Here is a 13,773-nt window from a genome sequence, read left to right as displayed (position 1 = left end):
CAGTGAGGAAATCCTGCCATCTATTTGTAATTTTTGGGTGTCACAGAGTGCTACATCAGGGTCCTGATGTGCCAGGGGCTGCAGGGATGCAGGGGCAAGGACCATGGGGCTGCAGGGGAAGTGGAACACCAGGGATGGTGGCACTGTACCTGGTCCATATGCGAGGAAGAAGCCTCTCATGTCCATGAGCTCGTTGTCATAGCCATGCCAGCCATTCTGCCAGGCCTCCTTCCTCCCTGTCCCATTCTCCCAGTAGGGTAGCTTGTCCCTGCTCTGGGTAGCAACAGCAGAGTGTGGTTAGTGCCTGCCTACTGGGCTGTGCTGGGGCACTGTGGGGTGCCATGCTGTGTCTCCATGTGCTGTACCACCCCATCAGGCCCCCACGCTGTGCTGTTATCTGCACAGCAGCTCATCCCCAGGAGGGGTGACTCCTGGCTTTGCTGTGTCAGTGAGTAACCACCTCCCAGCTGAAAGGGGAGGACAACTCACGTAAATTTCTGCCACAAGCACGAAGTACCACAGTCGTACGTGACACATGTAAACAAGGTGCTGTCCCTCTCCCCATGCCTGCCAGCAGCACTGCTCTCCCACCCAGTGCCATGCACTTCTGTGGGTTTGCTGGTGTGTTGTTCTGCCCCACATGCCATTGACACCGTAGAAAAATAAGTAATTTTTGCTCCATTTGACTAGTCAGCCTAACAATACAAATATCACACCTACTAGGTATTTTCTAATTATTATTTCTTCTCCCTACTTGTTTTGAAATTAAAGCACGATTTGCTCCAAGGAACACTGGCTCTGACCTAAGACAGTCCCACTCTCTGTGGCCTAGACTCTGTTTTATTTCCTTACTCAGTGGATCTACACTTCATTAATTTGTCATTATAAATCTTATTCTTCCTTGCCCATATTGCCCTTAAGATGTTCTTTTAAATCCCTTCCTTACTTTCTCCTGCTTTGCATTAACAGCTCTTACCTACAACAGTGCCATATCTGTCAGATCAGCAGTCCCTAGGGGTTGATCAAAATGCTGGACCAATTTGTCCATGAGTTTCTTCTGTCCCATGCTCCTTAGGGATAGCAGCAGATGTGGCACTCCAGATAACCCCAAAACTATTGCAGGAATTTCACTTAAACAAAGAACATCAACTGGCAGTTCATCAGACCCCAACAATAATTTCTCTGATAATTACAGAGAAGGAGCTGCACAGTTCTCTAGAGTGTCCAGGTCTGGCCTTCACACTTGGGCACAGAAGCACAGAAGATGCCCCAAAGGAGTTTTCCACATTCCCACCTTGGGCAAGTGGTGCAGCAACTCCTGCAGATGGTGAAGCAGATTAACTGAAGATCCCTTTCCTTTTAGAAACATTTATTTAGTCTGATTTTTGTCTTCTTCCGTAAGGAAGAAAATTGACTGCACTGAGGACACCAGTAGTGATGACTAAGAGGTGTAGTTCTTCCAACTCTTTTCCAGGGGAAGTCCCTGTTTCTTCATATGTAATACTCAGCGGATGTACCAGATAATTCCAGAATACTACAGAATGGTTCAGATTGAAAAGATCACAGTGGATCATCTGGTCCAACCTCCCTTCTCAAGCAGGGCTGTCCTAGACCATATTGCACAGGATTGCATCCAGACAGGTCTTGAACATCTCCAGTGAGAGCGACTCCACAGCTTCTCTGGGTAGTTCCAGATTAAATTAAACTATTTTAGCTGACAAATTTCTTTTCCTGTCCCATCTATTTCCCTGACAGTGCTCAGAGCAAGCCAAGGAGAAAACAGACTCCTTCTCCTCTTCCTCCTTATACTGTAGTTCCTGCGATTCCTGGGGACTGAGCGTGCTGCTCACCATCAGGCAACCTGCACAGCATTTACCAGCCTCAACTTCAGACAAGTGAAGTCACATTAAATTTGTGGTGGTTCTTCAGCAGCATCATGACATTGCCATACCTACACCCCTCCATGGTCCTGTCAGATGTCCTGGACACAGTTGCTTCTCCAGAAATATCAAATGCAGGAAGAGGTAGTGTGCTTTCCATAATCACCCAGAAACCAGGAGACACCTACTCCCAACAGAATGTGCAGTCAAATGCACAGTCATTTCCATAATTTCTGGTGCCAGCTGAGTCAGAAAACATACTACTAACTTTAATAACTGCAGTTGAAGTGACAGCTCATGAAATGGAGCCACTAACAGCAGTAGCTTGAGGGACAGGACTGTGCAAGCATCCCAGCACTGCCCTTCTGGGGAGCATCAGGCTCTGCCTTACAGCAAACCCCACAAACTCCTGGGGCTTCTTTGGAGCCAGGGAGTTGGCAGCATGCTGATGTGCCTGCTTGACAAGTCCAAATGGGATGGAGGACTCGGACAAGATGTAATTTTTCATACTCAGACTAAGCCTGGGCTAGCAGTCCTCCTCCAAGATGAAACAGGCGTATCTGGGACTGCGGACAATGGACTTTTCCCTGCATGTGCATGTTTAGAAAATGTACTGCAATTTATCTCTAAACATTGGGAAAGTAAATGGGGATGTGTACAGAGTGAGCATGCAGCCATGAGGGCTAACACCATTGTTGCACGCAGGAGAGCAGTTGGGGGATCTTCAGCTTGAAGGATGGGGACCACTCACTCAATGTGAAGGGAACAAGGTAACATGAGCAGATCAGCTTTGATACAGAGTGAAATCCCTCCTCATCCTGCTTTAACCAAAATGTAGGTGAGCTTTAGTTCCTATGTTCCTTGATGAGGAAAACAACTTTTCAGATACACCCCCTTTGTCTCTTTCAAAAACCACCACCAACAACAAAATCCCCTTTTTCAAACAGCTTTTAGCTATCCACTAGCAAACAGAGAGTTAAAAAACCCTGGGAGCATGACAGGGAAGAGCTGCACATCCTCTCTTCAGTGGTTTGGGCAGGAAGTATAATAGAAGGCTCAATTATTTCTTTAAAAATATGACAGGAAACTTTCATTTTCATATCCCATTCACAGATAATGAAAATGTACCAAAGAGAAGGAAAATCTGACAGCATTAATGAGAGGACATTCTTGAAAATCAGAAACAATGGGAAGGAATGGGCAGAGAGACAGAAATAATTATCATAGCAGCAGTGTTTGCTGCACTGTTATTAAGGTTTGTCAGAGTTTCAATGATTTTTTTAAGTGCTTTTTTATTTTCTACAGAATATGTAAAAACGTTCTGTTTTGAACTTTCGTACAAAAGAGTTTAGTTGTAATTTTTAAAAATAATTTTGGAAAAGATGTTTCAGATTCCTACTTTACCTGTCTAAATTTTAACTTGGCTTTTTAAACTTTTTTTTTCAAAATCAGAAGTGTGGTACTCACCCATCTGTACTCAAAAACCATCAGGTTTTTTTAGAGGTGCATTTTTATTCAGCTGTAGAAGCTACCATGCTAAATTCAGGTTGGCTAGTGAGAAATGTGGTAGTGTGGACTGTCCTGAGCAAAGCTTGGTAAGCAGTAGCTCTGAAGGTCATGAAAGAAGATGCTTGGCTGAGTTACAATAACCTGCAAGGCAATGATGTGCACTGGCTATGCTGGGACATGAAAGAAACCCAGGACTCCTTGGTTCTGTTGCCAACTTACTGACCTCATGTATGGCCTTGGGCAAAGCACTTAATACCACTCCTCAGTTTACCTCCTTAGAAGATATGCAGTTGCCTCACCCTCTGAGATGTGCTGAGCTGCAATTAGTATCTGCAATGTGGAGGTGCCTGGTAGTGACACAAGCAAAAATAACACAACAATTTATAGTAAAAAAATAAGTTAGTACGAAAAATCTCTTCATGCGTGGGTTCTCTGCTTAACAAGTTCCCAGATTTTCAGTGTGTTCACTGGGCATCTCTAAGGAATAAACCCCCAGTCTGAGCCTTTTGAGACTGGAGAGCTTGGGAGAAATGGGGCGCTTTTAGGACAGTCTGGCAGGTGGAAAGCCAGGCAGAAGGAAAAGTTGCCACAAGGTACTGCTGAATGGAGGGATAATAAGGACTCTTTCTGTGCCTGAAATGAAGGTAGATGGCAGGGGGAAGAAGAGTAAGGCAACAAAACTGGAATATGAAACATGAGAACTACTCCTGCTTTATGACAACAAAGAAAAAAGGGTCATCCTGACTATTTAACTGTCGGCCTTTAGGAAAGCTGCAATTTCTTTAAGTTCTTTTAAGTACACAGCAAAAATTGACATTAGTTTTGTAGTTAGCCCATTGACTTTAACTCAATGATCAGCAATATATTGCACCTTTTCACACTCCTGTGTAAGTATTTTGCTTCTATACTTTACCTCTACTATGAACCATCCTTCTTCAGCCACGAGAGTTAGGGGAGACACAAATTTTCCTTTTTTGTAGAAAAACCTGTTTGGAATATCCTGTATGTTATAAACATCCATGTGTTCCACAGCTTTCAATTTTTGATATACCTGCAAAGCAAAAAAATGTTAGGACACCATATGGCTGTAAAGATGATAAATACACCCATGGGTATATGGAAACACCTGAATTTGAAAAATGGCTAATCCCCTGTAATAGCTAATCATTCAAACCAGGACTTTGCCTGTCCAAAGATCGTGGCTGAACAAAACCTGCTCATGTGGTTTAGGAGATTCTGAAAACTCAGATCATAAACACGTAGGAATGCGTGAATTCATGTATTATGTGTATTTATAATACACACATTCACAAATGTATACATGTGAGTATACCAGCCTACAGAAACAGACCAGGAGAAACGACACCTTCACAGGAAGCAGTAAGTGAAGTGGTGAGAGACACTCAAAGGCACCATGTGGACTGTGTACAGGTGTGAAAAAATGTTATTATTGTCTTTAGCCTCTGCCACTCATTCCCTCTTTGTGCTCTTGAATGGAGAATTATTGTCACCTCCCCTGTGTTTCTTGCACGTACCCAGTCAATCACTATCAAGGAACTGATAGTGCTCAGTTATCTGCTTCGTTAGTTATCTGATGTGAGATTAATTAGCCAAAGCCTGCAGCTTTGAGTCTGCACAATGCCATGCAAGTCGTTTATTAATATTAATCATACTGTCTGGAATATCACACAAATGTCATTAAACCCCAAATTATTCAGAAAATATATTTCAAATGCCTGAAAAATATGTTCATATGCCATAAAGAAGGCAGCTATTGGAGTCCCCAGACCCTATATTGTTCTTTCACCAGTTAAATATAAATAATCTTCAGGAATAAATAGCTCAATTCTTCAAAGAGTGATAGGTTCTTCACCAGCCTTTCAGCTAAGTTGCCCTTGTGTGTATATGTGTGCCAGATATGTGCACTGATGTGCAGTGACCATAAGGACAGCACCAGGGTGTGATGGCACAGTTCCTCCCACCGTGACTGGAGCTAGAGAGTGGTAACCAGTAGTTCTGGTGCTTTGAAATGGGGTAATTCTTAGAGGTGATAACCATTACGTTTTAATACACTCCAACTCATAAACATAGCTCTTTAAAATTAATTAGAAATAGAGAATCTAGCTATTGGGAAACTGAAACTCAACTTCATTTTGCTTAAAAAGCTAGCCCTCCAGCAAGAAATCCTAAAAAGAAATGAAGGAAAGAAATAAAACCATAGTGTAAGGCATTGTACTTTATTCTCCTTAGGAATATTAGGCTGTTTAATGAGAGAGAAGCATGTGCTGAAGAGCTTTGTCGGATGAAACCCCATGACAGTGTGAAGTTGCAACTTGCCCTTATTTGAAGGTCTGGCCTACAAAAACAGGGAGCTCTGAGTTAAGCATATCAGTGCTGTGATCCCCTGTGATGCACTTGCAAGTGAATTGCTCGTGCATGCCTCTAAGACAATTTTCAGTTCTGGCACTAATTTGAAATGTTCACAATATCACAGATACACAGTTCCTAAAGAGACTGTTTGGGCGCAAAATCAGCAAATAATCTCTTTAAAAAAATTGCACGGGCTACAATATAATGTAACTGGATAAAATATAATGTAGAAACCAAAATGATTTGCCTGGGGAATTGCTTGCCCATTTTGTACATCCACTCATCTATATTCTGAGGAGAGCAATAATGACTTCTCATGCACTGGTTGCTGGTTAGACTGTAGTGTAGTAGTCTATTAGTCAGAGATACTAAATTTTCATTCTTTTCAAGTGATTTTCAAATTTTTCTCTATTGTTTTAATTTATCCCTCAAAATCCTGCAGTTCTAGCATTGAGCTTTTATGGTTGACTCAATCCAACATGCTTAATCAAAAATTCCACAAAGGAAAATATTGTAAAAAAATACATTTTGCAATTCTGGTCTAATGGAGTTGATTCGTCTGTGGGAGTTTACTGGAATATAAATACTGAACCTGCTCCGGATCATTTGAAAATCCCAGCTAGAGTGTCAACAGATTGACTAATACAGATAAAATCCTAAAAGTGCATTTTGAGCTAAAATCTTTCAGCTATTTATCAGAAGTTAATAGTGGTGGGGCTTAAAAGCATGTGTCCTTGCCATATAACAGTGAAAGTTCATGCTTTTTGATTTGCCTGGTGTGATTTTCCTTTGGAAACCAGCGTCACAAGGGTGTCACAGGATCCAAGTCTGACTCCTGATAAGAGCTGATTTTTTGAACACATCTCTGAGAGCAGTATTTGGATGTTATGAGAAAACAAAAGACACAATTGGCATAAAAACTGAGAAAACACAAACCTAAGAGGTACAACTAGGCTGTACTCACCTCTGCATGCTTCTCTGGAGCTGGCCAGAGGCTCACAACAGGACCTCGGTCCTTCATTTGTATGGTGTCACTCATATTGATGTAGTTTTTCAGCTCAATCACTTTATCTGCCCAAGAGATGTCTGTCATCCCATGATCAGAGAAGAGGAGGACGTTGATATCATTCTGAAGGCCTTTGCTCTGTGAAGCAAGTGGATGACAACTTTTAGGACCAGGTAAGAGCTTTGCACTGTGTGTGCTGGCTGAAAAATTGAAATCACCGTTTGACCTCCACTGATTCTGTGGAAGCTGGTCAGAAGGATCACGTCCACAAATGGCCTGCAATGTGCTTTGCCACCACCCATAATGGTGGACACCCACTTTTACTTGCTGCTCTGAGAGGTTGGCACCAGAGTTTTTCCAAAATAAGTCCATTCAGCAATTTTGCCGTGAAACCACTTGCGGAAGAGGTGTTTCTCTCTTTCCCTCCCAAACACAAGCACTTAGCATGAGAGCCTTGAATATTTAGTGAAATTGAAGATACATATTCCTCTCTTCACTGAAACACATAAAAAACTCCAATATGCATTTATCATTGTCAGAAATATTCATAGAATTTCCATTTACCCAAAATATTTTCTCACTGCAAAATCATTTAGATAATGTTCTTTTTTAAAACCAAGTTTAAAGTACAGAGTCCTGAATACTGTCATAAAACCTACTATAAAAGTTAATTGTCTGATTCCACAAACCTTAGGAAACACAGTTTTGATTCCTTCGCCTACAATAAAGTTCAGTTGGCAACACAAGTCATAAACAGAGCAACACATATATTGGTTTGTGGCTTCCTGGGGCTACTGTAGGTCTGTAGGCTACCCTACTACCAGGAGGGTTATAATGCCATCAATGAAAATAATAGTCAGGGTAATGGTGCCTTGAACTCCACGTGATCTCAGTAGTCTGTTTCTCAGGAAATAAAAGTTTACAGCCACTGCATTCAGTTACAGGTGTTAAACAGGCTCTTGGCAGTGCCAAAAAGACCAGTTTTAAAACCCTTTTCCAAAGGTACCCAGGAGCTGGGTTTTTGGGTGCCACTCACCTTGATGAGTGAGATCATATTGCTCAAGGCTTTGTCCACTTCCCTCAAAGCATTCTTCCGCTGCTGGGACAAAGGGCCATAGTGGTGGCCTTCCACATCAATGCGCTCGTAGTACACTGCGGCCATCTCAGCGCTGTTGTTGCTGGGCGTGGGAGAGAGGGCAAGGAGTGAAAGGCTGACACGTATGGAGATCTCCTGGCTGCTGTCATTGTTATCTTCACCAGCATGTAGAGCCACAAACCTCCGTTTTCTACTGCCAGCCTGTGCTGTCCTACCACTTATTGCACTGCTGGGCTCATTATTCACACCCAGCGTCTCCTGAGTTTGCCTGAGACTCCCATCACAGGCAGCAGGTGGAAACTGCCATGTGCAAGCATAGGCTGGCCTGGCAGTCTGTTACTAACCTCTTTGAATTAGGAAGACAGCTTCCCCTTTAATAACAAAGAAATTCTGATTTCTCTGCTGAATGCCCCTGTTAAAAGGATTATGGGAATTACCAGTCAAATGTGCTTTAATTAAATTTTGGCACTTCTGGCTTTCTCCTGTGTGAGGTCTTCCAAACCACAGAGGTCAACTCAGGATGTGCTCTTCCTTACAAAATACCACGCAGTATAAACTGGGATGAGATTAAGGGGGTTTTATTCAGGAATATGAGCAAGGGAAACTAAGGTAATCTCCGAATTGCACAAGTTTAGCTGATCACACTTTTCTGCACTGATTGCTCTCAGCCTAATTAGTGGGGATAGTGCACACATCAGCGCTTAATTTCATTTTCATGACCACTTTACTGTTCACTGTAAATCTCCCTGAGGGAAGTTGTGTGGATAAAATCACAAACCTATGCTTATGAAGTTCAGACCCAGTCTTTTTGTGCTGTACTTAATATATGGCAGAGCATGCCATACATATTACATGTGCTCATCCATATCAAGATCCCTACAAAAAGACTTGTTATGTCCTGACAGGTCCAGCGTCTCTGATTAAAGACACCTGGGTAGTCTGGTGTAATGAGTGGGACAGAAGAGGCAAAATCAGGGGTGAGGGACTGAGTGAATGGATTAGAGTCTGTCATTTGCATTTCTCAGTTTGCAGAAGGCCTCAGAGAAGCAGTCCTGTGAGAAGCTGAAGGTATCTGCTGCGGTGGGAATTTCTCCACTGCTGGCCCTGCAGAACAGTGTTGTTCCTCCCTCTTCAAGATTTTAAAATAATTTAAATGAAGCAGCCCTCCCCTCTCCCCAGCTTCATTTTAAGTGTTACTTTCCATCTGTATTAGGCAAAAATTATTTTGTAAAATTTAACCCTGTAATTTCTCTATTGCATACACAGTCATTGAACCTACTGAAATAGTTCTCTTCTGCTGCAGTGCCTGTATTATGAGCTACTTAAACTAATTTATGTAAGTAAATGATCAATTTGATCAAGATAGAAGCTAAGAAAGAGATTTATTGCATAAAACAAGCAATCTCATTTAGGCCATGGTGAGATTTCTCAGTGAGGGCTCAGTGCTTTAAGGAAGAATATTTAATAACTTCAATGGGACAAGCTCCAGTAATGCAGCATGCTTAGGAGTTTGCAGGATTTGGTACAGCACATCTGGAGTTTGACTTTGTTTCCATTTTTGCCTGTTTTTCTATGGAAAAAAAAGGGTTTTCTAAGAAAACCCTTATCCTGGCTTGCATGGGAGAAGTATTCTGTCTTTCTGTGTGTTAGTCCTGTCTTCTTCCATCACCAGTAACTTTCCAAATAAATGACTAAGAAAAGATTTCTGAAGAAAGTTGGACAGCATTGATGGCAATACCAAAAAGTGTTTTTATATTCTACCAGCACACTTTGCAAGCACGATGCAGACTTCATGACGCCTGTCCAGGAAAATAGGTAGATTACAACAGCCCTCAAGTTACAGTTGTGGAAAAGATACAAGGGAGGTTTTAGTTTCACTTGCCAAAAACAGATGCTTGACTTTATTTTGAATATTCTTGGTCTAAATAGTGGTCTTGAAGCACCTGTTTGAAGAGACTGGAGAATATTCCTGAAGGATGATTTCCTTTTCCAAGGGAAGCTCAGTGGCTCCCTGATGAGTTAGGTACTTCTGTCCTTGCGCTGATGAAACTTTCTACTTCAGTGAAGTTCAGATGGGTCCGGGCGTTCCTTGCTCAGACCCTAGGCCACCACGCCACAATAAAGGGCTCTGTCTCTCTACCCTGGAGTCCCTGCAAGGTTTGCTAATGGTGGGTGCCTAAGTGCAGTCCTTTAACTACTAATACCTGCCATTAGGGCAAGTGAGCAAGGCACTGCTCCAGGCAACAGACTGCTCTTGCCACAGGCTGTTTTCCCACATATAGCTAAGGACAGTCTCAGCCTAATGGGCTTTTCCAATTACCTGGGATGTGGAAAGGAAACACACTGCATTTGCCAGCCTTTGAACAGCTTCAAAAGTCAAAAGCACTTCCAAAAGATATAGATGACAAGCTCAAGACTCTTCCACTCAGAGATGCTAAATCCTGCTAAATGAATATGCCTACAGTAAAAGCATTTCAGAGGTGTTACTTCTTATGGGCTGGCCCAGCAGCATGGAACTTTTTCTTCTAAATCTTAAAGAAATAAACAAAGAGGATGACTGAGAGAAAGAATAAGGAAAACCTACCAGATTTTTGAACTGTTCATTCTCTACCCTCCCTTCCTACTTCAAGTCCCTGCAATATTTACACCCAAACCTGATTGTTAATTTTATCTAAAATCATTCCTTTTTCCTCTTTCCTGCCTTGTTGGAGACAGGACACTTTAGTTTAAAGAAAAAGAACTCAGGAAGAAATTCACCAGGGTTGGTGTGTAAACAGACACCAGAGACAGGACCTCCTGCAGCACTGGGATGATCTGTAGGATTTGGGCACTTCAGAAGACTGTAGCTGTTATTTATGGCAGACATCTTGTGGCAGGGATTTTCACTTTCCTTGAAATCATCAGCTTTCACCTCTTGCAAGTTGTTCCACAGCACTCTTGTGTCCCTTTCCTTTTCCACCACAGACAGCAGCAGACAGCCTTGTGGCTTGGAATGAATTAGCTATCGAAACTCTCCAGCTACCCAAAATAACAGCTTCAAGGGCTGGAACTCTGAGCAGTTTATGCTTCACTTTTAACCATGTTGACAATTACAGAGCTGAAAACCAGCACCGAGCAGCCTTATGTACTGTGCTTCACAGAAACCAGGCAGGAAGCTTCAACTATATCTTGACCCATCCCAAAATTATATCAGACCATAAAGCTTTCTACAGTAAATCTGGGTTTCCACCAGAAGTCAGAGCTGATGTCTGTACTACGTCTTCCATTCCTTTTTTTATTCACTGAATTAAAAGCATTGCAAAATCTCCAGAAAGACTCCTGTGTCTCATATGACTTCCTCATGTCACATGCAGGTAACTTTCTTTAAATCTAAGCTAAATAATTTCAGGATAAAACCTCTCACATGGTCTCAGACACCTTCTGTCTAAGCCCATGCTGCAAACAACACTGATTTGTGAGCATCTGTGCAGCAGGACCCAGTGTGCAACTGGGAGCAACATCTCCAACAGTGTCTCATCATTTCAGAGCCTTTATTTCAAGAACAATCAACACTCAGCATCGGAATACAAAACTTTTCAGATGCGAATCGCTATGGAGTTACAAATATTAAAGTAGAAGGGTTTCCTAGGATTGGATTAATCATGGAACCAACAAGGTTTTAAAAGAAGGAGCTTAGTTATAGCCAAGGTAAGGCATTGGCTCTGCATGTGGTGGTGCAATCTTCCCTGATTTTACAGCCTATGTGGAATTGTCTCTTGTAAATGTTCGGATGAGAGATGGTGGAACTTGAAAGCTGGGTATGGAACATACATTTTTCCTAGCAGTTGTCTGAGGGATATATTCCATCAGTTGGACTATATGGTTGTTGTAGGTCCCTTCCAACTGAACTCTTCTATTCTACTGTATTCTATAGTCATATTTGCACAAAATGAATGCCCTCTCCAAAAATATTTTGCTTGAGGTGTTCTAAAATGAAGAAAAAGCCAAAGCATCAGTCTCATAAACAAGTGACTGGAGCCGAATTTCAGAATTTCCCAATTCCCTCTCTAAATCCAAGCATTTCAAAGCCTTTTCTTGCAGGTCAGTGAATAGGCATGCACAGGCTCATCCTGAAGTAGTTTGAAACAGCAAATTAAAAGTAGTAAGCCAGGACAGCTACTCTTTTTTGTGGCCTACAAAGAAACAGAGGAGCACATATTTCTCTCCACTCTTAATGTAAGGGCCTGTTTCTGGTACGGTGTGGTTTCTATGATGATACTATAAAGCAGTTTTGGCCCCCATCTCCCTACCTGGAAGCCCATCCTGAAAATCTCCCTGATAGTAAATCCAAGTACTTGTCCTAGAGAGAGGAAACCCCACACTGCAAAAATCTAGTGACCTACCACAGAGAATTGAGGGCATCACTGATGGCATCTGCGAAGTTTTTGTCTGTTGGGACACTGAAGTACTCGCGGCAGTAACTTGGTCTGACTCCAAGGATTTCGACCTCACAACCTACGAGCAAAAAATGTGGTAAGCTCTGCTATTTCACCTTGATCACAGACCTCACACCATGGGGTCCAAGTTCAGGTCTGTAAATTCCCTGTGACATTACTTACCTTACGCCTTCCCTGCCGGAAACGATGTGGTTGGCAAGGGAAAAGGGGAGAGAGGTTGGTTTGACAAGTGCTTGTAGCAAACTGTACATTGGATCCTTTTATTTCCCTCTCTAAAGGAAGGTCTCTGTGTGACCTTCCCACAATAAAATGCTTGGTTCCCTCGTGGCAGACCATTTCCACCTAAATCACCAGCTCGTTTATATTTTAACTACTGTGGCCATATAGCCTCATTTTCAGGCTTCCAACATAATAGATTTAGATATTGTTCTCTGAAAGTTCAGCAAATACTTTCCAGTTAGACACACTGTATCTTATGTTGTAATATCCTCTATAAACCGTATTTTATTATGTGATACTAACTCTCCGCTATTATATCTGTTTCCCAGGAGGTCTTATTAAACAGTGTAAACCAATTAACACTCTTGGTAACTTGCAGGCTTCCTTGCAAAATAAAGTCTGTTTTGTGGCCTAAAAATTTATAGCAACAAATCCTACAGGAGAACATGGCCCTGAACATAGAAAAACATGTTTTTGTGAGGTTTCTTTGCCCTTTTGCTCTCCAGTTACTATGCTGCTGAATAATATTAATATTTAAAAGAAGTATGCTTCCAGAAACAATGGATTCATGCAAATTATTATTCCAGTACCCCAGAGTCCTCCCATCACAGGTGTTTTCTGATATATTCCTGGGGCACAAGGAGGAATCAAAACCAAAAAAAACCCACCTTTTGCAAAATGGCCTCTGTATACAGCAACACAGGCTGGTCAAAAAGGCAACTCTAAGCCAAAGCCTGAATCTGTCTATATCTGGGTCCCTCTGTTTCTCCTTTGGGAGGAAAGTGATAGGCATTAACGACTGTCATAAGCTGACTTGTTGCTTGGGGCGTGAGAACATGTAAATACAGAGAGGGCCCTAGAGCAAGCAGAGCTACTATCAGAGGTGATTTACAGTGGTTTGCTTACTGGGACAGTCAATAAAGAGAATCTGTCAGTCTTGCATCTGAGCTCCCATGAGCTCACATCATTGAGGTGCAGTACTGGGACACAGGGAAAAGCACACAGCTTGCAGGCCAAGCTGGCTGAGAGTCTTCTGATGTGACGGTTCAGGAGTACCACCAAAGATTAGAAAAACTTGAATGTTTAAGCTTAGGAAATTTTTTAAATCTTCACTGATTTGCAGAAAGCCAGATAAATCAGATGGAAATTACCCTTTCTGAAAGTTAAAGGGCCACAGCACACATGACAGATTCAGTCTGCTCGCCTATGGTAGCAGCTCCCAGGTGTCCGCATGCTTTGTTTCAAGGGACCACATCT

At 42.2% G+C, this 13,773-nt stretch overlaps 1 protein-coding gene across 1 annotated transcript in view; it reads right to left on the bottom strand.

Moving 5' to 3' along the window:
• Positions 1-13,773, bottom strand: part of ENPP6 (ectonucleotide pyrophosphatase/phosphodiesterase 6) — a 32,756-nt gene that overhangs the window by 3,367 nt on the left and 15,616 nt on the right. The window contains exons 3-7 of the mRNA XM_048304517.1: positions 12,244-12,355; positions 7,802-7,943; positions 6,724-6,903; positions 4,303-4,440; positions 150-273 (exon numbers count right to left, since the gene is read on the bottom strand). Coding sequence (XP_048160474.1) covers positions 150-273; positions 4,303-4,440; positions 6,724-6,903; positions 7,802-7,943; positions 12,244-12,355 — 696 coding nt within the window. The remainder of the gene's footprint in view (positions 1-149; positions 274-4,302; positions 4,441-6,723; positions 6,904-7,801; positions 7,944-12,243; positions 12,356-13,773) is intronic.

Source organism: Corvus hawaiiensis, chromosome 5 (genome assembly GCF_020740725.1).
Source record: "Corvus hawaiiensis isolate bCorHaw1 chromosome 5, bCorHaw1.pri.cur, whole genome shotgun sequence".
In the NCBI taxonomy this organism is placed as follows: Eukaryota; Metazoa; Chordata; class Aves; order Passeriformes; family Corvidae; genus Corvus; species Corvus hawaiiensis.
This window is presented reverse-complemented; position numbering and strand designations above follow the sequence as displayed.